General features: G+C 42.0%; 1 protein-coding gene across 1 annotated transcript; it reads left to right on the top strand.

Annotated features, from left to right (window-relative positions):
* LOC138600412 (serine/threonine-protein phosphatase PP1-beta catalytic subunit) lies at positions 1–27,867 on the top strand. The gene is made up of 8 exons (XM_069671832.1): positions 1–109; positions 18,862–18,993; positions 19,081–19,311; positions 20,953–21,057; positions 21,296–21,367; positions 24,739–24,890; positions 27,047–27,181; positions 27,289–27,867. Exons 1-8 carry the CDS (start codon positions 58–60, stop codon positions 27,391–27,393), a joined length of 984 nt encoding a protein of 327 aa, XP_069527933.1. The 5' UTR covers positions 1–57; the 3' UTR covers positions 27,394–27,867.
* Positions 27,868–27,893: the final 26 nt, after the last annotated feature.

Raw genomic sequence — 27,893 nt, forward strand, 5'->3', positions numbered from 1 at the left:
GGCGGTGCCTGCCCTGCCAGCTCCAGACTGCGGCGGGCAGAGCTGTACGTTACAGAAATGGCGGAGGGGGAGTTGGACGTCGACTCGCTGATTTCCAGGCTTTTAGAGGGTGAGTTTGTGACCGTACTACATTTCGATTATCGTGTTGTTTGCGGGTTTAGGCCTCGCTGGTTATTTAGGTGTCGTTTTGACACGAGTTAACGAGAAAAAGACCCGCTTTAACGTCACTTGCTAGCTTATCCCGGTGTACTGAAGGAGTGGACAGGACCAGTCCCGTCTGTCGATAATACAAGTCACAGACACACCTTTAGTAAAGTTATCACGATTTCACAAATCATCACTATGAACTTGTTTTATATTGAATTGTATGTGTTAAAGTGTGCATTTTTGATTGAATTGTGACAAAGTTTTTAGTTACTGGACTGTTGTTTTGCCCCGACTAGCCGAGTATGAGGGGGGACTAACTATAGAAATTAAATTTATCCTTCAATAATGTCGCAATACTTGTATTACACCATTACTGATGTCATCATTTAGGCATGCAGTAAGCTTTTACTTTTCTCGATCATATAAACGACCCGGCTTATGTTTCCACAATCTTTTTAACAACAAAAGTCACCATGGTGGGCGGTAGCTTATCAGTCCTATAAGTTGTCATTTCATTTAAAACAAGTTGTAGTTCGGTGAATAAAGTGTGTCGAATATTTCAGCACACTCCTGTTGTCTTTGGTTCAAGCTAAAATTGTGGCTCCAGCATGCATATATATCATTTTCCCGCAGTCATAAGATAAAAAGTCAAGTTTTCCAAAGGGATTTGGCGTAAGAGGTCTCAGCTGAGGTTTGTCACAGTATTGTAGTGTTTATGTGGGGAATACTGCTGAATGGTCATGTTTACACAAGCCACAGGACTACTTTAAGTTTGTGTCATGTTAGCAATAAAAAAAAACAACTTTTTAACTTTAAGATTTGTGTATGAACTATATTCAATCTTAGAGTTGCTTTTTCCCCCCATCCCAACGGTTCATAGATTTGTGTTGTTATCCTACAAAGATTTAAACATTTATGCAACTTTTGGTACAACTTTTGGACAATCTCCACACATGTATTATACAATAATTCGGGATCTTAGTGTGTTTCTGTCTTCTTAGGTAGCTTATATGCAAGTTTGGATATAATGTCTGTTTTGTTAGTCCTAATCTGTTCATACAGGGCAAAAGCAAACCACAGTACTTTCGAAGAAAGCATTGTTGTTGCTTCTTCACCATTGTTATGTGTTGGGTAGCAGTGGATGATTATCTTAGCCGTGCTAAATAAGGGATCCTGACACAGGTGATGGGCCGATCTGTCTGTCTGTCTCTGGCCTTTCATTGAGACACTGTCCCTCTGTGTCTTCAGTAAACATGCGGACACTGAAGCTTCGGTGAACAAACATCTATGATCGATTGCCTGTCACACACACACACATACAGATTCAGTGTGCTAAAAATCACACAGCCATAGAAACGTACACAGTTTGGGAGCTTATGCTAATGAACGAGCACACTGTGGGTAAACATGTCAGTATAACCTAATCATCTGGATTGATTGAGGCTGGTTACATAATGCTGCTTGTTTGCTTTGCGTGTCCGTGTGTCAGCCTGTGTTGTCAACTGGGTAAGGCTTTACTGCAGCTAGTTTTCAGGCTACATATTTAGTTGCTTTTTAATGCAGAGACCAGGAAACCTCAGAGGAGGAAATTGGAGGGATGGAGGCCTAAAGGCTTCCAGATGTGAGCTGTGAATGTATGCAACCATCCAATTTTTTTCACCATCTTTCTCTTTCCTTCGACAACTAGTTTTGATCGGACCGGATCGTTTTTGGTGTGAAAATATGAGGCAGGATTCAGGCTAAACACTAATGGTATATGTTTAATGTTGGCAACATTTAAGATCACAAATGCTGGGCCAAAATAAGACTGTTCATTGTGGTTATTTTTAACATTGATTAGCTCCTCGAATTTCCCCCCGGGGATTAATAAAGTATTTCTTATTTTGATTCTCATTAATAGGGGTGGGACAGAATGTCGATACAGCAATATATCGTCTTCCTGACTCGTACGATTCAATTATCGAAAGGCTGGCGCCAAATATCGATATTTAAATTTTTTAGAAATACAGCGCTCCAATCAGATTTCCCTGCCAGTTTGACTCACCGCATCATTGGTTCATCTGATTTTCTGTCAAAATCTGTGAAACTGACACCAAATTGCTGTAAATAAATACTATAAAACTGTACTTTACCTTTTCAGGGGCATTATGTATTCTTCAGTTAATCAGATCTAGTGATTTATCATTAGCCTATATGATTGTCTTGCAATATATTAATTATCGGTGTATCGTGATATTATCGTCATCGTGGGCCACATATCGCGTATTGTATCGTGAGTTACCCTGCGATTCCCACCCCTATCTGTTTTTAATTAACTGATAAGTCTTGGGTCTATTTAAAATAGCTCCTCACACCTATCTTAAACTCAACTTACATATTCAAATTACATGTTTTGTCTGAGAAGCAGGACAAAACCAATAAGGTGATGAAAAAAAAAAAGATCATTTAGTTATCAGAATTATGCTTTTTAACTTTCTGTCTACTAGCTCATTGCTAAATCACTTTAAATAGTTTATTTGCTTATTTAAAAAATATATTTGCAAACAAAAGATGCCATCAAAAGTTGCTTTTAGTCTAAGTAAAGATGATGTGTTTAAATCATATTCAAAAATACACCCATCCAGACTATCGCTTGTGTATCAGTTTGTCTTCTTTGGTGCTGCATTTATTTTCAGTCTTGACCTTTTGATAACACAAAAAAACCTCTGACAGGCTTCCTGATGAACCTTTGATATCTTAGTTTACTTAACAAGATTACATCTACAGCCTGATTTCATTTAGACGTCTGCTAAATGGCCTGTCAGCAGCTCAGGAAGTTTTCTCTTTGCCAAACTCACTTTTTTACCTTTTTAAATGAATAGAAGGCATTTTTCCTAAGGTATGACAGGATTTCCTGAACCACTTCAGAAGGAGGTAAATGTCTCACTTTTTGAATCAGGACTGGTGCCAGTCAGAGACCGACATACTCATGCACAACAGAGGCGCACATATGGAGAGCTCTCTGATCTCCTACTAAATGTCAACAGGCACAGCTGTTCCTGGTAGAAATTAACCGACCCCTTTAGACACACACACACACGCTCACACACACGCACGGGAGGGGGAGTGGGCTGCAGTAATATAGGAGATGTTCAGGTCAGTTGTTTGTTTTTTTTCCCTTTCAAAAATGTTTAATTGTGATTTGAAATTAGGCAATTCATTTTCCATTAAAATATTTGATATGCTTAAAACTCCATTCAATATGTTTTTGCTTAACCTTCAATCAAATAGGCACTATTGCGTTTTATTGATTAAGTGCAAGTTAGTTAATGAATAGTTCCGTCTATAGACATGCTAGCAGTTGTGTGAGGCAGTGTTTTGAGCTAAATGCTATCTTGTCAAGCTAACATGCTCACAATGACAATGCTAACTTGCTCATGTTGAACAAGCTAAAGTTAAAATGCTAACTTAATATCTTTTCTAAGTAGGTTTGGTGTGTTAATCCAACAAAACTGTGACAGCTTCACAAAACATAAGTCAGGGTTTGGTTTGGTTTGGTTTGGTCGCCATGACTACTTTAGCTGTGTCCCAACCCAGGGCCTGCAGCCTTTGAAGGAGGCGGTCTACCGAGGATGCGCCATTCATAGCCTGCGTAGATGTTAAAGCCAAACCGAAATGAGATGGTCTGGTCTACGGAGGATTTCTTGTTGCCGCACTTACACTTGGGTCACCAAACGCCGCTCCTGTCGCCTAGCAACAGGTAGCTAGCGGGCTAACTAGCTAGCATAACTAACGTCACGTAACTTAACCTATTATTTTAAAGATAATTTGTTTCAAGTGGCCCTTTCGTTTTTTTTTTTTATTAAACATGTGTAATGCGAGCTATTCGACTGAGTTGAAACCAAAAACTTTTACATTTAAAAGTCTATTCTTCGGCCGCGTATGAGTCCGCCTATGTCATTTAATGAATGATGACTTAAATGAATTAATGATACTGGCGTCCAATGAATCTCAATGATACATTGGGCCGCGAAGGATGCACCCTTCGTGGATCCATCGAGGAGGACGCATTTGTCGGATGCATCTGAAGGAGCCTTCGAATTGGGACAGTTTCGAAGCGCCGCTGTGACGCAATCTGCCTTAAAACACAGCCTTCGAAGTATGCAGCCCCTGGATTGGGACACAGCTTTTGTATGCTTATAAAAAGATCATGTTTTGGGCTTAAATAATAATCATCAGACTGTATTGATATCAGAATACAGACAACTTTATCTGAGTAGATTTTTGCTATTGGACACAACTTAGTCCATCTTTATGTCAATATATTTTAGCTTCATGGTAGATATGTTCCAGGATAAAGGTATGATGGTCATACATGGTATTTGAAAATCTGCAGGAAGTAGTCGCAGTTGCAGCCGTGCCAACAATTCAGGAGTAAAACTCCAACTTTGTGACGTCCATTCTAAAGTTCTAATTACTTGTCAGGTCTCCTGTCTGGTAAAGATTAAGTTAATGAAACAAGTACATATTAAATTAAATTATAGAATTCTCTTCTTTCATTGGTTGCTTTAATAACATTAGCTCTAAGCTCTTCAGCTCTGCTTCTGTGTCGCTATTCTTACCTGCAGTTTAATAGCGGCACATTGATTAAGTACTGCAACAGGTGTGCCTTTATGTAGGTTAATCAAATACTCCTAATAACTGTTTATTTGAAGCATAATTTGACTGTTTTCCTGTTGCATTACTATTTTGCAGATACGTTGTGAGTATAGGATCAGGTTGAAAGTGTGTGGACATCTAAAGATACAAACACACACACGCCCTCACAGTGCACGTGTCCTTCAGCCCTTGTTTGGTGGCGGGGTTGACAGGCGTTGTCGAGCTGACAGGCTAAACCAGATCGACTGACAACATGGTTTACAATCACTGAAGCTCCTCGGCGGCCTCAGTGTGCGGCTTTCTGGCCTCTCTGGTTTCATTTGTCACTCTGAATACAATGACATGTCACTTTCTGTCTTGTGACCAGTCCTGTGAGTCAGAGTTTAAAGGTGAGGGGCACAATGGGGCATAGAGGAACATATTAAAGCCGTTTGTCTGTGTAATTTAAAATGGCATTTGTGTGTCTGTGTTTATCTGTCTGGATGTTTGCTTGTTGAGTCTCCTGAACAAGTTGGCTTCACTTGTTCAGTCCTGTCAGTGGTTCACATTAGGACTAGAAGCTCTGACGCAGTGGACTCGCATATAGTTTGCCCATTTAGAAGAGCAACAGCATTACTGTAACACCTTTAGTAATATGACACCTGTTGTGGGATTGAGTGTATTATTGTCCTCATCGCAATGAGCAAGGCGGTAATACAGACGTGCAGATTGTCTGTGTAGGCAGTTTGTTACGACCCGTATTTATATTTCTTGTTAGGCGGCCTTAGTAAGTCTGAAAGGAGGAAAGGAGGAAGTCAGGCTGAGTAGTTTAAGGAGCCAGTAAGTCCACCTACAGGGGAGATCATGGTGGACGGATGAGTCAAACACAAGACTTTCCAAAGAGTTCTCATCACAGGTGATCAAATAATGACACTCTTATCACAGTCCCCCTTTGGCGTCACATAAGCCCCTTTCACACATGCGCTGCAGGGGTGCAAGTTGTGCCAATGTCTGAATGCCGCAGGTATTACTTTGGCATTTACGCCATGTTCATGTTCTTTACGTTTAAGTAGAGCAGAGTTCAAGGTAAGATACATAAGAGTAAGACAAAAATAGAAGTGAAAATTAAAGTGTGTATGGGTTAAAAGCAATGTGAGTTCGTCTAGAGCTACCTTCCTGCATGTTTTTAGCTTCTCCGTACTCCAACACACCTGATTCAAATGTTTAGCGCATTATCAATCCCCTAAGACGTTTCAGTTGGTTGATAACGAGCAGATCATTTAAGGTCAGGGTTGGAGACCCCTGGGCTAGACGCACAAGGTAATGTCCCTTGCACAGGAGGACGGGGCATGGAGCTCCACAGCCACCGGTGCAAGCGGCGCTACGGCAGCCCGTGAGCTTTTTGGGCTTGCCGTCTTCGGACATTACGCTTTGTGACACCGTATTTCTTGGCTGCTTGATAGTAGTTTAGAGACTCTACTGCATTAATAACCATCATCTTAAAATTGGCATCATAACTGCGCCTCAGTAGTTGGTTAACTTGGCCTACTTTTCAGCCACTTTGTTCCGGACAATCACCGTGTGTGTCTCTCCATCTTTCATCCCCCTGGCACTGTAGTTGGGACTGACAGCTGGCCTCAGTTATGACGGGTACATTAGCTTCACAGATTAGTGGCGCCGTCGACTGTTGTTGAACGCATATTGGCGTTTTAAATTGTAGACTCCGCATATAAGATGACTCCACTTTTTCAGTCTTGTATTCGGACCCATCCATCACCCAAAGCAGACTATATTGGTCTTTCTGCTACATCACCTGACTTCCCACATGCTGGACGGCTAAAGCAGATTCTTTGAGCATCTAATGTACGGATTAGTTTACATTAGAGTTGGCTAAGTTAAGTTACAGAAGTAAGTTGATTACCATGCTTAAGTTACGTACATAAGTAAAGTGGCAATTGTTATTGTTTTCCGATTTTTTGTGAACCTCTTGACGAGCTACTAAAATCCAGGCCCCAAGCTACCGTTAGCTCGCAAGCTACCTGTTGGAGACCCCAGCACTGAAGGGTACCTTGTGCATCTCTTTGAGCTGCTGAGGGCTGTGACAAAGTATAGCTGTTTGACAAAAGAGAACAGGATGGACTTCCACCCTGGACACCCTCCTTCATACAACATTAATAACCTAAATTTTATGATTGATGTTGACTTATTCTAACATATACTACCAAGTTACCTTACAGAGCTAACATGCTAATCTTTTACTAAACTTAACCGGGTGGTTTTGTGCCTTAATCCAACCAAACTACTCCCATAGGACAACCTTAACCTCATGTTCCACATGTTTGTCCAGCACACCTGTTACTCTCCAACAGTCTTATGTCTTTTTTGGGAGACATTGGCAACCGACCTACTCTGTCCTTTAGGTGTGAGGACATGTCGTCTTTAGGGGTTAGGTGTCTAATCGTGGGGTCACTGCGGTGAGAACAAATCAATACTACCATTGCCTGGCTGTAAATCAGTTGTCGTGTTTTGGTACATCTCTCAGTAGCATGTTTCAGATTTCACAGCAGATTAAATACAGTTGGTGTGAGCTGATGTTGCATCTTTCATAGTATTTACAGAAGTGCTTTCAAACAGCAGACGGCAAACACACACACACGTTTCCTTCCATGCATGTTTGTGTAAACTCGCCTGAACCGACTGTGTGTTTTTCTGTTTCATGGTTGTGTTCTGCATAACAGACCCTCCTTCTGCTCCTCATTACTTTTAGTGCTGCACTTCTGTGTGCTGCGATCCAGCAAAGCAGCTATTACAGGCCCCCAGCTTTCCCAGCAGGCACATGCTAAGCCCACACTGGTCTGGGCTTCAGCCACAACAGGCCCTCTGTCTGGTGTGCCAGCACAGGTGGCCTGTAGGCTTTATGTGGCACAATCAACACCACGGCTCCGTACATCAGGATGGAAAGTTTAATTTCTGAGTTGTCAAATGCTTCTAAATAATTCAGAACGGCACGATTAAGGGATACGGCAGGGTACAATCAAAAGTAGAGGTATTCTCTATTCAGGCACGACAGTCTACAGTTTTTCTTGTAGGCTTATTTTAATGTTAACTAGCGTCTGTTTACTTTCCTCCACCTCTCTTTTCCCCACACTCACACCTACACCTCTGCTCTCTTATACTGCACGAAGCATTTTGCCCTGACATTTTCTAGCTCCGACTTTGCAGTTATTTTTGTACGGGCATCCAAAAAACTAACTTTGCTTTTTGGATTTGTTCACCCACCATTTCTTTTGTTTTTCCTTTACAAAAGCAGGTGAGACGCGTGTGGAGCAGGCTTGTTTACGACATAGGGTATCTATGGAAACTAGCTACCTCGGGGGTTCTCAAACCTCTTACAAGAGAGAACATTTTCCAAGGACCCGCTCATAATCATAACACCGACAAATGCTAACCGCCATTTGCACCAAAGAGTTACACAACAGATAGAGAAACTTCTCATTTCCAAATTGATGTATTTACAGCACTGTTGTTGTTGTTGCTCTTTACGTCGGTGTCGCCCTCCTTGTTTTGGTCGGACGTGGAGCACTGCGGCTGTGTTGCGTGGCGATCGGGCTGCTGGCGTGGCACTCGTGTTATGGAAACAACAATCGTGGAGCCTGTGTGGCGGGGAGCGCTCACCCCCTGGCACCAAACATGGCACAGATCTCACCCTGGCTTTTCAGCTGCCCAGCAATGCTTTCCAATAAAACCCTCCCTCCCTCCCCTCTCCTTCCATTCACTCCCTCGCTTTCTGCGTCTCCCCCACTCCGACTTCCCTGCACTTCTCGTTTTCTCCTCTTTCTCTCCCACTTTCTGTGCCTGTACCCATGCCTCCTGTTTACTTCTCCCCCAGTCTCTCCTCTCAATTTCACCCTTTCTTTTGCCCCACAAAGACGGCCATTCACGCAGGGCACTCAGAGGCGAACAAAACGTCCTCAGAAAATGCAAAGCCTGCAGAGAAAATGCCATAGCAGTCGGGATTTCTGCCTTAATATTCGCTCCGCGCCAGAGTTACTTTGTGTTTCTCGTTCACTGAGGGGTCACTGTTTTCCACCGGCCCCGTGTGGGAGAGGGTTAGACGGAGGAGTGGAGGGGAGCGGCTGGCCTCCTGCCCAGTTGGAAAGAATAGAGAATGGAGGTGGAGAGCTAAAAAAGGTCTGACGGGGCATCTTTATTGGTGCTGTGAGGTGCAGCAGTGACTAAATCATGCACAGTCATACCTGCTTGAAATTCATGGCTCAGCTCGAAACCATTAGAAGTTCCTTTGGATATTTTTGTTTGGCAAACAGAGAAAAACAAAAATCATCTTTTTGCTGAACTTGCCATTTGAACTGAAAAATATGAAAGCTCCAAAACACAATATATTTGCTATATGCATTGTGACAAACCCTCAGACCCAACCCAATACAGTTCCCCTCAGCTCTTTGTAGCGTTTATCTTTCAGCTCATTTTGATGTAGAAGCTGGCAACTGTAACGATGGTTTCAGCCTTGTTTCCAGCTTCAGACAGGACACCGCCTCCGATGTCTCGTTCAAATCGTCAGGTTTGAAATGTAGGCTGCAGACCTGAAGATTTTTTAGACAATCCACCGGTATATTCTCGTCGTGTTACAGATTCTGTCCCGCTCTGAGACGTTGCCTGCAGCGAAAACGGTAGTATTTCACTCAAGTGTCTCTCACTGGGCCGTTCCTTTCAGAGGGAGGGACGCAATGCACGCTGGGTGTTGTAGGAATGTGGAATGGGCGAAACCACGAGCAGTTTTTTCCCAATTCCAAATATTATTGCTTCTATTGATTACAGAGAACACCAGCTTTGACTGACAGTGGCTTTTTTTCAGAGGCGAATTGCTCCTTTAAGAGCATTGCCGAGACAACAAGTACAGCGCCTCGCGGTGTCTTGCGAAACATCGGAGAAATGCTGATTTTTAACATGAAACTGCTTAATTGAGTTAAGCTCCCTGTGGCATTCTTATTGGTAAAGTTTGTCTGATGCACTGCATTTGTTAAAAGTTTGCTAACATGTTTGCACCACAAGCTATCAGATGGTAGACATTATGCAAGGTGTACGTTTATAGCTTGTTGTGCTGCAACAAGTGGCTTATAAAATCACCAAAACTATGTGTGTCTTACAGAGTATTGAAAGTCTAGGTTTGTTATCTTTTTTAAATATTATAATCAACCGATTTTAGACTGAATTTCTGCAGGGACAGATCTTATATGCTTTTAAAAAGAACCTCTGTAAAATAGAAGAACTAGACTTACTGAAAATGTAGTTTGCAATTTGTTGAAACTAACTCTGAAAAGTGTTTCATAGGCTCATTCCTGTTTCTAAGCTGATGATGATGCTCTGACATCACCGTGTGTTTCCTTGTCGCTCTTGAACGCTCTTGAACGCAGCTCCGGTCTGACAAGCCGCATTGTTGTGAACCTTCCCCCGCTGCCGGAGCTCTGGCCTCTGACTTGTTGCCTTCGAGCGCTCCCTCTTTGTCCTGACTGACGCGCACTACTTCCTCCTTCCTCTGTACAGTAACGCCCATATATGGTAATGCCTTCAAGAGGCAATCCGTGTGTTCTCCACTTATCTTTGCCTCCGTCTCTTGGGCTCTTACACGCACACTACTGAAGTGAACACTGCTCCTTTTAAATACGTGGAAAATAGTTGACCTTGTTGACCCTTAGTGAGTGGTTTTCAAACAGTCAGGCAGATGAAATGATGACTTCCCCCTGCCCCCTCTACATGTCATTTATATTAAAAGGCTACACGTTTCTTTAACTTATTTTCCTTTCTTATACTGCGTGTATAAACTACTGTCACAGAGGATAGTGAGAAGTTGTGCTTTAAACTGATATAATGGGCTGTCTCTTCTTTATCGTAGCGCTGCACAATTAATTTAATCAAGATGTTATCGTTATCACAATATGAGCATTTACAATAAACACATTGCAAAAGTCTGAATTTATAGCATGAAGTAGAAAAAGTATTTTCTGTTAACATAACAACAATGTTAAATGCTTTCTCACTCACTAGGCCTGTGTAAATGTCACCTTTTGGATGGAGCCCTGGGTATAGTGTCCATGCTTTCACACCATTTTAATGCTATCAGATGAAGCCCAAACAGCTGTCAGCTACCCTCACATTAATTGGTCAGTTTAGTGGTGGGAATTTTTATTAATTTTTTTGGTTTCAGGCGGACATGTTGCGTAAAACATGCAGAAAGCAGATAGACAGAAATTAAGCTTTGAACAATTTAACTGCATATCGCAGATTTTTCCCAATATAATGCAAACATGCTTTATAGTAGTGGATGGGTAAATAAACAAAGTCTTTATTTTGATAATGGTTTTATTTGGGGAAAAAAAGGATTAGATTAAAAAAATCATGATAATGTAGCACAATTATTATTTTTATTTTTTTGGGCTTTTTGGCTTTATTTGATAGACAGCAGGATGTGTGGGAGTCGAGCATGGAGTGTATAAAAAGATGGAAGTGAAGCCTAAAGATTTCTATCGCCCCCTGCTGACTGGCTGCAGTATAGCTCATAAAGCCCGCCTCCTTCATGTTAACAGATGGGACATGAGTCAAACTATAAAATCAAAATACATGCCACATACATTTTTCTCAAACATGGTTTCTGTCATTATAGTTAGTTCTTATCATGCTGATTTATGTCCAAGTGTTTGTTTTTCTGAAATGTTTATTTTTAGTTATTTGATGATGTAAAAAGGATGATTGACAGCTCTGTTGACAAATATGGCTCCTGTGTCCGATCTGTTCCGGATTAGCAGAGCAGAGGACGAATGGCGAGAGGAGACTAAAGGAAGGTTTTCATATCTGTGAACGTCTGCGTCAGACCAACACAAAGTGGCTGTTCTGCTGTTAAATATGCTGACGTGCGAGATCCTTGCTGTTTTTTCAGTAAGTTAAGTGAGTGTTTTGGTAAACGGAAGTGGCCACGGCGGCGTCACCCGCCGATCTCTGCTGCTAGACTCTGGCTCCAAATGACGTCACCATCGCAAGATGGCAGCGCTCGTCACGGGGGCTTTTTTGGCATCAATTCCGTACAATGAGAGCAGACGGAGATGCGTCGTCCATCTATATAAACAGTCATTGGAGTAGAGAGTGGGGGATGACATGCACAAAATGATCGGCAATCCGGGAGTCGAACCCGCAATCAGTGCGATGAGGACTGTCGCCTCTATACACGGGGCGCCTGCTCGACCAACTGAGCTAACCCAGCGCCCCTTTTCTTATGAATATTGAGGATTAAAAAAAAATGTATCAACCAACTGAGGACTAAAACAGAAACATTTATTATTTATTGATCCACCAATTGTTTAATTGTAAAAAATAATGGTGTTTATAATAATAATAATAATAGGTGCAAGTTAAGTTTTGGACCTCTTAAATTAGACTATAATTCAAATGATGGATGTTTAGGTGACAGGCCCAAAGTATTCTGTGATCACAGCTTCTCAGATGTGGCTACTTGCTTCTTTTTTCTTTAATATCACTAAGTTAATTAAATGTAGAGTTTTGGACTGTAAATAGTTTCATAGACTGATTTTAATCCTTTAATCTCTTTTTTAACTTGCAACCTAATAAGATATCAGGTTAGGATTTTGATGCATATTGCAGATACAAGTGTACGGCTGCTCAGCTCCAAACAGTCAGAGCTGTTTAGGTCTTTGGGGTCTGTGAGCTGTCTGGAATGTAAAACCGCTCTGGGAGGGCACCGGGCAGATCTGTCCTCTGACGTCAGCACAGTTCACTGGCAAGGCGGAGGAGGACGATGACCCCGGGGTGCGGGCTCAGCTAAGAAAGCAACTCAAGGATGAATAGATGAAGAGGAAGAGGAGGTCTGGGAAAGACAGAAAAAGCTGCTTGAAGTGATCTCCTTTGGATCTAGCGAGAAAAAGGACTCAGCATTCAGTCTGAAGAGATCAGACTGTGACCAAACCTAAACTTAAAGGATCAGGCCGACAGATACAAGACCCTGACCAAATTAGGTGAGATGAATGGGACGATTCTGGAGGGAGAGATTTCCGCTAATCTTGTGTAAACCAGCTGGGAAATGCTAGCTGAACATCACAAACCAGACAGCAAAGGACCTGGCTCGTTTTCCACCCCGACACTGATCAAGTAGTGAGAGTATATTTGGCTGCAGTACAGTGTTTTATATTTGTCATTCAGAGAATAAAACCTATGTGACATATTTTCAGTTTTATAAAGGATAACACTCAACAAGGTGTCCATTATCAGAAATTGAGGGTCGATGTGGAGGCCATTATTTGCCAAAGCGGTCAAATTAAAGACAAAATATTTTGTCGATAAACATTTACATTTATACATTTTTCTTGTGTAATGAAGCAGGGTTTTTACTAGGCTAATACCTAAGGGGGTTTTTACATGAGGGATCCGGGCCCGGATCCAAGTATACTTGACCCCTAATTCCAGTTCATTTGATTAATGTGAAACACTGTGTACCGTACTCAGCTTTAAAAGGCGGTCTCGAGATCCGTTTATGTGTACTCTGGTACGGTACACGTCAGGCGTGAAAGCTACTGTATTATCATCCTCTGAACTGCACGGCCATGGCTGATACTGTAGGAATGTAGGTGAGAGGGTCGTTCTTGAGATTTTCTCCAAAATATGATTAATAGTAGGCAAAGTGCAAAGGTCGGCTCCATTGTATGGGCTTGGGATCATGCGATTCACAAGCTTTCCTACACTGGAACGACAACATAAACAATGTTACGTAGTTGATGATACTCTTCTTCTCTTTGTTTACGAGGTGCATTACTGCCACCTTCTGCTTCGGAGTCCTACGGCGAGTGTTCTCGGCTACGAAAGCCGTCAACAACACATAGATAACTAAGAAAGCTAACAAATATTAATATTTACAGGGCTTGTACAAGTGATTTTTTTTATTTCTTAAAAACATATTGAAAAGATCGATAACATTTATTTCCAAATTAATCTTAAGGGACTTGAGATTGACAGATTTAAGAGTTTTGTTTCAGTAGAGGCTGAGAGATCCTGAATGTTCGTTCCTAGTGTGGTTCAAAAGTGCTCCAAAGAATGTATCCTACTATTCCCCTAATGCAACTTGACAATGAGTCATAGCTAAACCCTCCATGCCTGGTAAATGGATATAGTCTTCAAACACCACAGCCTCAGTTTGTAGTCTCCTAGCCTTTGTGTAAGAGCGGGTCAGACTTGAGTCTCCTTAAAGGCTTCTACTAAAAACACTGAAAGACACCCTGTCTTTGGTCACATACTGTAAAACACCTCAATGATTAAGAAGGTATTTGTAGGGTCACGCTATAAATCACAATATCATCAGGAGCATGAGCAATAAAGCCTGAATGAATAACAACAGTGATTGTATGTTAACAAGCCATGCTCTCTCACTCAGCATGCACATTTTCCCTGTTGGATGGAGCCCTCGGTTTAGCCGTTTTTATGCAATCAGATGACGCCTTAGTAGCTGTCAGCTCCCCTCAGATCATTTGGTTTCTGTTAGTGGTTCAAAAAATAACAGCTTTTAGGGACATGTTGCAAACACAGGTGTTGTTTAAAACAGAACAGCACATAGTAGGGATGCACGATATTATCGGTTGTATCGGCCGATATTGGCTTAAAAATGAACTATCGGATATCGGCCAACACGCCGATATCTGCCGATATAATTATCCGATAAAATAATGGGCTGCCGCATACTCGATTAAATGCCCGACCTCGGCGCAATGTCCCCGGCGCAAAGAAGACCTGCGAGGCGCAGCGTGATGATGTCACATGTGTGTCTACCTGCCGCATGAGAGAGTTAGAAGCCAAAATGTCCGTGGTGTAGAAGTGTTTCAAAGTGTCCGAAATAGAGAGCAACACTGCTATTTGCAATGACTGCTCAGCTTCGGTGATGCGAGGAGGAGCCAAGGCAAAGTCTTTCAACACTACAAACTTGGTTAACCATCTCAAGACCCGTCACCCCGACCGTTGTAACACATGTGATGAGAGTATCACCATTATACTGTATGCTAATTCCAATACAGAAGAGAGTTGATGATCTCTGCTATTAGGTGTGCGGGGAAAAAATATCGGTATCGGTAATCGGCTAAATGAGTTGTAAAATATCGGCATATCGGATATTGGCAAGAAATCCAATATCGTGCATCTCTAGCACATAGACATAAAAAGTGTGAGTAGAGTTATAGCTAATATGCGCTCTTAAATGTTTGTTTATTCATCGCACTTCATGAGTTAATCGCAGTATTGAAAAACGTAATCGCACTTTGCAGTTTTCTCGTGCAGGCCTACTTCCTGGTTGGTGCTTGAGAGAGCCCTCTTTGTAGTTATTGACAAAGTCAATAAACTTAACTTTTTGCATCAGCTACAACTAAAAGCTTCTGGTAAAAAATATACTTGTTGATTTCAGAATTTGAACTCAGGCACATTTAGTCCGAGACGCCTTCAAACCCCGAAATATCTTCTATGGTTTCCTGTTTATGTTTAAATCTCAACTAATAGGAATATTAGAATATAATAAGGAAATAGGAGAACCTTTTCTTCCAAGCTGAGATGCTTCTACAGTAAACTGTGTGTGTGTGTGTGCGTGCGCGGGCCTCTGTTGTCACATTCACTACACATTAGTATGCAGGGCGTGGGTTGTCGGCGATGCCACTTTATCAGCAAATCAGCCCCTCAACCCTCTCCCTCGAGATACATCTACACACGCAGCTCCCGCTCACCAACACCTTGCAGGCGGGAAAAATTGGTCTTGCCGGGTTGCCATGGTGATCAGATGTGGGTACTACCTCCTGGTATCTCTCACTCTTTCTCTTCAGTGGGGAAGCTGCAGTGCGTCGGTGACAGAGTAAAGGATGCTGGGATACCTCCCCGCAAGCCCCTAGTGGTACGATCTGGAGTCAAGGTCACTCCGAGTGTGTGTGTGTGTGTGTGTGTGAGGGAATAAGTGTGTGTGTATTCCCAGCTCTGCTTTAACTTAACCGTAAGACGAAAGGGGATCCTCCCAGGCAAGTGAGACTAGTTCTGATTATGATGTTTGTTCATCTGTGTGTGTGTGTGTGTGTGCGTCCTATATCAGGCCTCCCTCCTTGTCAGCTGAGCCAGCACAGACCTGCAAACGCGTCATCACTGGCCTGAAAGGGAGGGGTGTGAAATCACTCCGGACACACACACACACATTTCAGTGGACACTCCTTTGCTTTAAAGACCAACAGTAAAACGTGTTTGTGTATCCAAACCACACCGGGACATGATGGCCTTCAGTTCTGCAGTGAAAAAAACCTCCATGTGATGTTTTTGGCTCTTCTTTTCTTGTTTATTTGAACCTGTAAAATCTCCACCTTTGCTCAGTCTAAATATAGCAGCAGTGACCTCTCAGGTGTGTGATCACAGGTTGTGTTTGGCTGCAGCGGACGAGACAGGAGCGCGTGTTTATCGTCAAAGGTCTCCTGGCAGAAACAGCAGGCTCATGTTGCACACACACATGCACACACTGCTGTTGTCCCTTTAAAGCTAGACCTTAAATGCCTCCAGATCTGCACAGATGGGAGTCACCTGAAGCCCGAACTCCTCCGCCTGTGTAGCTGCAGGATTCCTCCGCCCTCATCTGGTTGATTCGCCTATTAAGTGTCGTTTGAGGCCTGCGAGGATTTCCATCATGTTGCCGTGTGGTGTCATCTGACAGCAGCAGTCTGAGTCAGCGCTGGCCCACTTCTGTGGTGTCTGTGACGCTGCTGTTCATCTGAGCTCAGGGGGGGGAATGTAGGGCAGTGGCAGAACATGGAAATACTGCAGGGAAAGTTAAAAACGCAAATCCCACAGGCGGATTTATGGGGTTTGTTGTCACTGCTGGTTTGCACGAATCAGCTGTAAAATCTGGCTGACAGTCGCTGAAGTTCTGTGTGGAAGTTTGTGCCTGACAAGCGAGAGTGTTGTTCATGAATACTGCAAAGTTTTTCACTTTGTAAGGTGACCACTCTGCAAAATGTTTTAGCGCTCTGAAAACCTTTTAGTGCTTTATTTGCAAAGATGTCATCGCTTTAACATACTTAGACTTTATAATGCTGACGGTGAACAGTATGTAGCTCGGCAGGATACAGAAAACTTTTCTTTCTTCCCAAATGTTTTCTGCTTTTTCGCCTTACATGATCTTCTTTCTGGTTTGTTTATATATAATTTTGTGTAATCTGTGCTAATAAGGTGTCTTTTGCCCAACCATAGAGATGAATTCTGTCCCAACCTGCTCCGTGTGTCGTCAAACAGGCTAAGCGAAGTGTTGTTGTCTCTTCATGCGTGAAGTTTTACACACTTTGATTTAATATGCCGATGAAGAAATTAAAACCATCTCATCCTCTAATACACTGCAAAGACACTTTTTGTGCTCCATCCACTATAGTTGGCTCGACTCGACTAACTTGCTTATCTTTTTATTTAGTTTCTTGATTTTATAACTTTTTTTTGCTCATATCTTTAAAATGGATATTCTCATATTTAGCATGAGTTTCACATTTTTGGGTGTTTTTTGTTCACAGTTAAAAAGTGTTTTTCCAGAATGACATTTTTAAAAAGGTGGCCTCTGAAATGGGCCGTTCAGAACGGCTTCAGATTTCTTCGTCGAACCTTGCTTTCGCTGAAATCGACCAATCGTCATTCACCGTCATTCACCTCAGGCTGCCTTCTTGCACAAGCTTGTAGTCAAGTCGACAAGATTTCAACTTACCATTCCGATACCTCCGGGCGATTCAGGCCCGTACATATAAGGCAGAATAACCGATCCTAGAGCAGCCATGTTTTATACAACTTTGGACCGACAGTGCAGTGTGGCTACGTGGTGTCTCCAAATGCTGTCAGCCAATCGTGGCTAAGGTCTAACCTTTGAATGGCAAAACAGCTTGTTTGTTTCAGGAGGAAGGAGAGGCTCCTTTTTAAATATCATATTTTTAATATTCTTATACCTCTGCTCACACAACAGTTCCTTATTGAAAGCAAAGTAAGCAAGTGAAAGGCTCACTGACCCAATGAGGCCGTCCTAACCTGCTCCATGTGTCATCAAACAGGTTAAGCGACGTGTTGTTGTCTCTTCACGTGTGAAGTTTTACACATTTTGATTTTATTTGCAGAGGAAGAAATCATAAGCAACTGCAGAGACATTTTTGTTTGTGCTCCAACCACTATAGCTGGCTCAGTAATCCATCTGTTAGTCAAACTTTAATGCTTTTGACTTTAATGTGACCCTTGTGTGTTGCCGTTGATGTTTGTCAGCTTTTTATTGACTTATTTGTTTGTGTTGTTTCTTGATTTTAAAACTTTTTGTGCAAATCCAAAGTTTTGTACAGTTGCTTTGAGTTGAATAAGACAAACGTTTTACATATTTGAAAAGTATATTTATTAGTAACGTTTATTGAAACATGTTTAAATGATAATTTGTGTTAAAATTATGTTTAGAAAAAATGGGCTTTATGTGGCTCAGTGAGGGAAATGCATAAAAACATGTAAGAGATCATAACTGATTGATGAATAACTTCTGCCCTTTAACTCAACTGTGTGCAAACAAAAAAATAGGATCACACTGTGCATTTGCAAAGTAATTAAAACAGTATAATAAGTCACCTAATGGCAATTAAAACAAGAAGACTCTGATCTAGCCCCTTGTCCTGTGACCACAGCGACTCCCCCCTCCCCTTTTCCTCTGTTACACAACAGGAAGCGCATTTAAAAACGGCCCCGACAACATCGAGGATGGAAACGGCCTGTGTGTTTATTTCCTGTCTATTGATGAAACCCCGCCTCACGTGTTTCACTTGAATTTAATGTACAAGTCAAACTGTGGGAGATGCTTTTTATGACTTTGTGACATTCAGCAAAACTCAGGGAACAACTGCACTCTTGGTCAAACAGTGTACGCTGATAACTTAATGATGTTCAACACACACACACAGGTTTCCATCCTCTGTCAGTTGACGAAATCCTGCCTCGAAAGACTAGATAATGTTGCAGATAAAACTCATGCTTCTCCTCCCCCTCCTCTGCCTCCCCCAGTGCGAGGATGTCGTCCAGGGAAGATCGTCCAGATGACGGAGGCCGAGGTTCGCGGCCTCTGCATCAAATCCCGGGAGATCTTCCTCAGTCAGCCCATCCTTCTGGAGCTGGAGGCTCCGCTCAAAATCTGTGGTCAGTAACCTCATGTTTTATTCAGCCTTGTTATTCTACGATTTTATTCAATTAATCATGGCCTCCTCTCCCTCCCTGCATTCGCAGGTGACATCCACGGACAGTACACAGACCTGCTGAGGCTCTTCGAGTATGGCGGCTTCCCCCCGGAGGCTAACTACCTGTTCCTGGGCGACTACGTGGACAGAGGGAAGCAGTCTCTGGAGACCATCTGCCTGCTGCTGGCCTACAAGATCAAATACCCCGAGAACTTCTTCCTGCTCAGGGGCAACCACGAGTGTGCCTCCATCAACCGCATCTACGGCTTCTACGACGAGTGTGAGTTTTACTTCTTATCATTTAGTGACGCTGAAGTGCGGCCAGTTCCATTTTTCAGTTCCCATTGTGGTCGATTCTGTTCCATTATGTACGGATCAGTACACAAACACGTGATCGGAACAGGCGTTGCATTAGAGAAGCAGACCCACAAACGTCCATCAAACCTCCACAAACCTGGATGGCTTCGGCCGGCAGCCACAACAAAGGCCGTGATTGCTGCAACATAATCCTATTGTTGGATCAGAGTATAAAGACTAAAGGTGCTTACCAACTGGCTCAGATGTTTTCCTTTGTGTTCTACAACATAACAAATATGATCCCTACAGATATAAACCTTTATGTTAACAGGAAACAGCTGTTATCTCTTTTTCAAAGGCACCAGACTCCATTTACAAAAACAGTCATTTTAATTTGCAGGACATGCGAGTCTTCCGCTGCCTTAATTTGTTAGTTAGTTTGTGTTATTGTGTGACGTAAGTGTTTTAAATTGTAGTTTTGGATCCAACAAAATCTTTGTGTAACACACAATAACACTAAAATACAATTGACTGTATATATAGATGGATGACGCATCTCCATCTGCTCTCATTGTACTATATTGATGCGAAAAATGTGACGTCATTTAGAGCCAGAGTTGCGCAGTAGAGATCGGCGGGTGGAGCCGCCGTAGCCACTTCCGCTAACCAAAACACACGCTGAAATTACTGGACAAAAGGATCCCGCACGCCGGCGTGTTTAACAGAAGCAGACGTTCACAGATATGGAAACTTCAGTGTCTGTAGTGATTGTTTTAGTTACGTCTCCTCTCGCCGTTCCTCCTCTGCTCTGCTCATCCGGAACAGATCGGCTGCAGGAGCCGTATTTGTCAACAGAGCTGTCAATCATCCTTTTTATAGCATCAAATAACTAATTAAAAATAAACTTATAAATAAAATGAACACTTGGACATAAATCAGCATAATAAGAACTAACTATAATGACAGAAACCATGTTTGAGAAAAATGTATTTGGCGTGTATTTTGATTTTATAGTTTGACTCATGTCCCATCTGTTAACATGGAGGAGGCGGGCTTTATGACCTATACTGCAGCCAGTCAGCAGGGGGCGATAGAGAGGGTTTGGCTTCACTTTTAGGGAGTCTACCTTTTTATACAGTCTATGAAGAATACAAACTGAGAGAGGCAGCTGTAAACCAGCTACTCCAGGTATTCTGAAAGGTAAACTTACCTTATTGTCAATGACACTGAGGAGAGTGATGTAACAGCTGTTTCTGGTTGAAAAAACACACCTTAAAAAACATCCGTAGAGACACTAAAAGAACAAAACAATCTGAACATCTGAAACCTCTAACTGGATGGTATAGTATACTGTATTCTTGAAAGGGCTCACAAGTTATTAACATGTGTTTCTCACTGGTTTAATCTTTAAACAGCTGTTGTATTTTATAAACGTTTCTGTATTTAATGTTAAATCTCAATCTGAAAGTATATGAAATATAAACTTCCCAGTAGTAGAAGCTGTAACAAAGCGAAGGAGGTCTGCGCACTTTATTCCAGATACATCTGTCTCAACATTGAGCTCGTAAAATCATTTCAAATATCCTTATATGGCTCTGAACTCGCCGTCCTGTTGATTCTGCAGGTAAACGCAGATTTAACATCAAGCTGTGGAAGACGTTTACTGACTGCTTCAACTGCCTGCCCATCGCTGCCATCGTGGACGAGAAGATCTTCTGCTGTCACGGAGGTATTCACGTTGACTAAATCTGCACTTTTCCAGATGGGAGTTTTGAACTACAAGTTTTGATATTTGCATTTCTGGGTTTAATTCATATTTAAGCTCTTTTTGTGTTTCTGTTTCACTAATCTGATGCAGAGGAAATGGGTCACAGAAAGTTCATGGATGCAGGTTAATACCTGCACAGGCACAGGACAGAGATTTATAAAGAGATTTACTATCTGATGTGTCATTGTGTCGCCCGCAGGTCTCTCTCCGGACCTGCAGTCTATGGAGCAGATCAGACGCATCATGAGACCGACAGACGTGCCTGACACAGGTTGGTCAGACGCACACACACACAGATATGACACACTCTGCCAGGTGGTTGTCTAGTCATGACGTTCACTTTATTTCTCCATACGTCAGCACAGGAAGATTATCTCTTGTCAAGAGGGAATTTTTTCGAGCATAAATATACAATTTTGAGGCACTTGTACTTTATACTTCTGTAGGCCATGAAGGTGATATTTGGTGTGGGTGTGCATTTGTTGTCTGGGTAATATTGACCATCACATTAGAGCGGGTTTTGGTTGCAGGATGACAGCAGTTTAAAATCACTCCATACAATGTTTTCTGCATTAAATGTTCAGTAAGTAACTTTTTATGTTTGTGCAGATCTTAAAACATGCACAGGCATCTGTCGGTGATAAACCCATATTGGCCGAGACAGATCAGGTGACCAATATATCGATCACGCTAGAGCTTGTTTATAGGCCACTTAAAGAGTGAAACTCAAGTGTTTAACCTTGTAAACATCTCCATGTGGTGTTCTTCATGTGCTACAAGACATGTCAGGGACAACATGAGCAGTCACCTTCATGGCTGGGCCTGTCTGCTTTTAAACTGCAGCGTACCAAGGACAGGCTGAACACCATGTTTTCAGATCAGCAGGTTTGAGACGTCACAAACCGAAGGAGCCAATCCTGTTAATGCATATCATTACCACTTCGGCGATGCACGAGCCGGCTGTAACCTTCATTTTAGCATTAATTAAATGTATTTTGCAGAAAAAACATATCGGACAGAATTTATTATTTCAAGCAGAACATTTTATGTCTTAAAACATGACTGGAGCTAGACTTTAAAGCTGAATCTACTTTAGATTGTTTTGTTTTTATTAGAGATAGACCGATATGGTTTTTTCAGGGCCGATACCGATTATTAGTAGTCAAGGAGGCCGATAACCGATATTTGGAGCCGATATTCATTTGCAGTAAAAGTGAAAATATTGGTGTCAAAATTTTGAATAATTAAAAAACTCCAACACTTAACTTTGTTTAAAGGCCTTTAAGCATTTGTTTATTAAACCAACAAACAAAAAGCGCAGGGAGTTCCCAGGGTCAGCAGCATCTCTTATAAAGTTAACTGAAAATTTAAATAAATAAATAAATAACTTCCTGAAGTTTTATAAAGTAAATAAAACAAAGTTAAATAAAATTTGCAAAGAAATGAACTTTTTCTCCTCTCCGCCGTGTGTGTGAGCACTCTGCACTCTTATCGGCCGTCGGATTAAAAAAAAAAAAGGCCGATGCCAATATGCGTCAAAATGCCAAATATCGGCGCCGATAATCGGTCAATCCCTAATTTTTATGGATACACCTGCCCTGAAAACATCCTATCAGTTAGATCGATATCCAACTCCAACAACAAAAGCCTGCTCAAAAGTGACTGGTCAATCAGTCAGTGCTGTAAGTATGCTTTATATGTATACTCATTTATTACATTTTTTTTTTAAATTAGAATTCATCGATTAATCTTTTCGTCTATAAAATGAAAAAGAAAAATGCTCATCACAATTTCTGAGAGCCAAAAGTGATGTCTTGAAATTGCTACTGTTCAACCAACTATCCAAAACTCAAAGACTTTTATTTTGTAGTTTTAAACGACAAGAAAAGCAGCAAATCCTCACATGTAAGAAGCTGCATTTTGCTTGTAAAAATAGGGTTGCTAACTTTTTAAGATACATTTATTTTTCAAATAATAGATTAATTAACCCTTCGCTAAGCCCCTCCCGTGAACGGCCACTGTCCAATTCTACGTTAGCAACCGTAACTAGGCGCAGAAGGCCTGTCAAGCTTTCAGAACAAGGAGAAATGCCAAAAATTGAGGATATCTGCTGTCAGACTCCATATGCACAAAGTTTAGAGGGGAGTGTCATATTTTTCACTTTTCCGAAGCCAAACACTCGAGAGGAAAGACGTCGGACATGGATCAAAAATAGTGGAAGACAACTGGTCTCTGCTTGCGATCCTGTCTGACCTTCGCTACCACCACCGATGATATCGGCACAGCCTTTGTTTTACCGCCCCTTGGTTTGTGCCATTGTTGTGACAAACTTCTACAGGACTTTGTTGGGCTTTCCTGTTGTGCCTTTAGGAGATTCAGTGTTTGGATCAAGCCCACGATATGCGAGCAGTACAGCTTCTACATTTGTATCCAGATGTCTGTTCACAGAGATCACGTCGATACTGACATCAGGAGCACAGAAAGTAAACAAAAAGCGGCAGCCAGAAGTTTCAGTCGGTGCTATGACGGTGTGAGTCAGTGGGCCTTGGCAGAGAGGCACACATCTGAAGTGGTGAGGAACTCTACTTGAACTTAGCGTAGGAGAGCCTGTCTAAGTTTTCCTGCTACAACATCCGCACACTGCCGCTGTCCTCGCCATGAATACCGCACAGGTTACGGAGAAGGAAATAGCAAAGTATTTGGGTTTTGAACTTTTTTGTTGGACAAAAGTTTTCGCTCTTAGAAATTGTAATCAGCCTTAGTCACACAGTTTGAAGACTAAAAGGTTTAGTTGCAGCCCTGATCCAAACATCCCCATTGTGATAAAGGTTACATTCAGCCACCAGCTGACTTATTGAACAGTGTTTACCACCGTGTCTCATCAGGTTACACATGTGAACGGTTAATGGTCAAAACAAATCCAGGCCTGTTTTTATCAAACGTCTCGGAGCAGAAAATCGACCCTAACCGGCCAAAAAAAATCCCCAGGAGTGACGCAGGTTTGCTTCTACTTTTAGCCCTGGGAGTAAACTCAACTTTCTTAACTTAGAAATGACTCCTCCTCTGCCTGCACACCACCTCCCGCTCTCCCGAATATCAACAGAGACTCACACGACACTCCGAGGGAGGACAGATGTGTTTATAAGACGATGAGGTTGTTGAAAGATACAGCTCCCGGTTTGTGTTAGCTGGATTTGAGCTCTGTATTTATAATGTCATATATTCCTTAGATTTCAACGTCCCTTTAAGAAATGTGTAGTTTAGAGTCATAGTGAACCAGAGGACACGGGAGTCTTTCCCCCTCTTCTCTGGACCCAGTTGTTCTTGTCCTTATAAGGCCGTCAGTGTTCGGCCGGCAGCAGCTGTCTCTCAGATCCTCTTATGGTCTTTAACAGAGACTCTGAGTGTCTGGATGTGAAGAATGTGTGTATATACAAGGGCAGACAAAGTGTTGTAATGCATGACGTTATGTAAATGTGACATAAACCGACTTGCACTGCTTTGACAAAGAGTATTTCGTGCTGTGAGCCGGGTTTAAATGTTTGATATCGGGTCAAACATGGAGATGAATCAGGTTTGACTTTCCTCTCCGGGCAGCGTGAAGTGTTTGATGAGATGTAGTTAATGTGTTTATCCCTCCAGGCCTCCTGTGTGATCTGCTGTGGTCGGACCCAGACAAAGACGTCCAGGGCTGGGGAGAGAACGACCGCGGCGTCTCCTTCACGTTCGGAGCTGATGTGGTCAGCAAGTTCCTCAACCGCCACGACCTGGACCTCATCTGCCGGGCCCACCAGGTACGTCACACACCTCCAATTCCAATATTTTTTCAACCTAGGCCCTGTTTTTAAAATACTTGAGGGACTTCATGACTAAAAGGTACAAAAAGAACAACCTGTTGTGGCTACAAATAAACCAGATCAAACTTTGTCCGCTAAGTGTTTTTGTTACTATAATATAATAATAATAAGAAGAACTTTATTTATTTAAAGGTTAGAAACAGATGTTTACAAAGTGCTTTGACACACAAAGCAAAGGCCGAAACTCAGGAAGATAACAGACTACAAAACAGATTACAGAACCTTCAACAATGAGGCCACAGTCGTCTAGAAAATTCAGCACGAGGCAAGAACTCGATGCAAACACGAAAGGTCAACAAGAATAAGTGCAAATGGAAGCAATTAAAGTGATACAACAGAATCAAAGGCAGGTAAGGCAATAAGCAATACAGATAAAGAGATAAAGAAATAAAAGGTTGTAAAAAAGACGATAAGAAGATGATATCACATCAGAGTAAAAGAAATAAAAAGATTTGGATCAGTAAAATAATTACAAGATAAATAAAGTAAAAAAATATCTATATTAAAGTAAAATAAAAGCAGTAAATGAAGGTAAGAATAGGAACGGATGAATGGATTAAAAGCATTTAAAAAGGTGACATCACATAAGTGATGTAAAAGACGTCACTGAGTCTGCACGCCTCATCTCCTCAAGCAGGTCGCTCCGAAGTCGAGGGGCCCTGATGGCAAAAAGCACGGTTACATTTAGATTTGAGCCTCGACTTTGGAACGACCATAAGGCCCCCACCTGAGGATCTAAGGGGCAAGACCCAAATGAGCTTTAAAAAATGTTTAAGTAAAATCTGAATAAATTCTAAAACGAACAGGGAGCCAGTGGAGGGATGCTAGGATAGGAGTGATGTGATGTCGTCTGTTAGAAGAAGCCTAGCTGCTGCATTCTGGACCAGTTGGAGGCGAGAGAGTGATTCATGGGTGATACAGGAAAGGAGGGAGTTACAGTCGAGAAAAGATCAGCGTGTGAATAACTTTTCCCAGGTCGGCATGTGACAACGGATTTGAGTTTTGAGAAGGATCTTAATTGAATGAAACAGGACTGGACTAACGGCCTCAGATTGTAATTTCAAAATGTCTGACAACTCTACAGAAAGGATACCTACAGAGAGAGGACTTTTTGAGTTGGCAACATCCTTTTTTTTAAAGCAGAAACAGCCGTTACATCACTCTCTTTAAAGCCACCAAACTCCATTGAAAATAACAGTGATTTTACTTTCCTGAACACAGGCGTTGCTGGTCTACTGCTTTTCTCGATCAGTTAGTTTGTTTGTGTTACTTTGATGTTTTAAATTGAGAATTTAGATCTAACACTAAATTTATACCACACAGTGCCCCAAATAGCTAAGCGATTGAGGCAGCGATAGACCAGCAACTCCTTTGTTCTGCAGGGTAAAAACACCGTTTTTATCAATGGAATCTGGTGGCTTTGAAGAGCACTATGCAACAGCTGTTTCTGGTTGCAAAAAAAGCATGACAACATTAGAGAAAGGATTACTACAGACATAGACCTTTTTTAATCCATTCATCCATCCACTTTTTATACCACTTATCCTGTTCAGGGTCGCGTGGGGTCTGGAGACTATCCAAACTGTCACTGGGCGAGAGGTGGGGTTACACCCTGGACTGATCGCCAGTCAATCAGAGGGCTGAAACATAGAGACAGACAACCTTTCACGCACACACCTACAGGCAATTTAGAGTCACCAATTGACCTGATGAGCATTTCTTTGGACTGTGGGAGGACCTTTTTTTAGTCACTGAAAATGTCAATCTGAGCCTTTTAGTGGACATACTTCGATTGGGGGCATTTGATGGCATTGATTACACTGCAGCCATTACAACTCTTTTCGCAGCTGCTGGGTTAAACGATCCATTGGAGCAATTCCAAAACTTTTTTCATTTAGACCCCAGAATACTTAATAATAGGGCCCAGGTTTAAAAAAAAAAAGACAAAACAGAATCCTCTTCTAAGAGAGACAAATGGCTTCCCTTCTATGATCGGTTAGGCTTCCCAAAAAGCAAACATCCATGCACAAAGCCTTCTCTAACAAACCATTATGTAGTGGTAAAGTTTTTCACTGTGTGTCTGGCGCCCCCAGGTGGTAGAAGATGGCTATGAGTTCTTTGCCAAGCGGCAGCTGGTGACTCTGTTCTCGGCTCCAAACTATTGTGGAGAGTTTGACAACGCCGGTGGCATGATGAGCGTGGATGAAACCCTGATGTGCTCCTTCCAGGTAGGAAATTAGAAGTCCTTTTTTAAACTATAGAAATGCAGTTTTTTGTAGGTAAAATTGAAGGTTTGTTTATGATTTAAAAGGGACCTTCCTGTGTCTTTCCTTAGATCCTGAAGCCGTCTGAGAAGAAAGCAAAGTATCAGTATGGAGGGATGAACTCGGGTCGGCCCGTCACTCCTCCCCGCACAGCCCAACCTCCAAAGAAACGATGAAGAAGGACGGAGGGAGGAAGAGACGCAGAGAACGACAGAGAGAAGAGGAAGGGATGATTGCAGAGATGTTGGCTTTTCACTACACAACAAAGAAGCCGGAGCAACACTTGGCAGAGGAGAAAACAAACACACCCAAACCCATCTTTCATATTTAATTTCTTTCTGATCTCCCTCTGAGCTGCTGTCACACTTCTTCCTCACTTCCTTTTCTTTCTCTGCATCTGTGTAACATTTTTAAAAACAAGTGTTAAAAGAGAAAAATAAGGAAACAATACAAAGGTGTCATTCTGTAGCATATCGGAGTGTGTGTTTTTTTTGTCTTTGTCTTTTTTGCCTTTGATTTTCTTGACAACAGAATGACAGCTAGTTTAGTTTACCACATCTCCTTACCCCCCCCCCCCCTGCCTGCCTGAACGGGCACAACAGGTATTACTGACGACTGCTGGGTTTTCAATAAATAATACAGGAAATAAATCCATCAGCGTGTGTGTGGTTCTTAC

Source organism: Semicossyphus pulcher, unplaced genomic scaffold (assembly GCF_022749685.1).
Source record: "Semicossyphus pulcher isolate SPU_LCO1_2020_fin unplaced genomic scaffold, fSemPul1.0.p SCAF_21, whole genome shotgun sequence".
Classification (NCBI taxonomy): domain Eukaryota; kingdom Metazoa; phylum Chordata; class Actinopteri; order Labriformes; family Labridae; genus Semicossyphus; species Semicossyphus pulcher.

Excerpts from the sequence above, each read along its gene's own strand:
- LOC138600412 (XM_069671832.1), top strand. The coding sequence starts at position 58 with ATGGCGGAGGGGGAGTTGGACGTCGACTCGCTGATTTCCAGGCTTTTA. Across the intron at positions 21,368-24,738 it reads GACAGACGTGCCTGACACAG|GCCTCCTGTGTGATCTGCTG; the intron begins GTTGGTCAGACG and ends TTATCCCTCCAG. Across the intron at positions 27,182-27,288 it reads CCCTGATGTGCTCCTTCCAG|ATCCTGAAGCCGTCTGAGAA; the intron begins GTAGGAAATTAG and ends GTCTTTCCTTAG.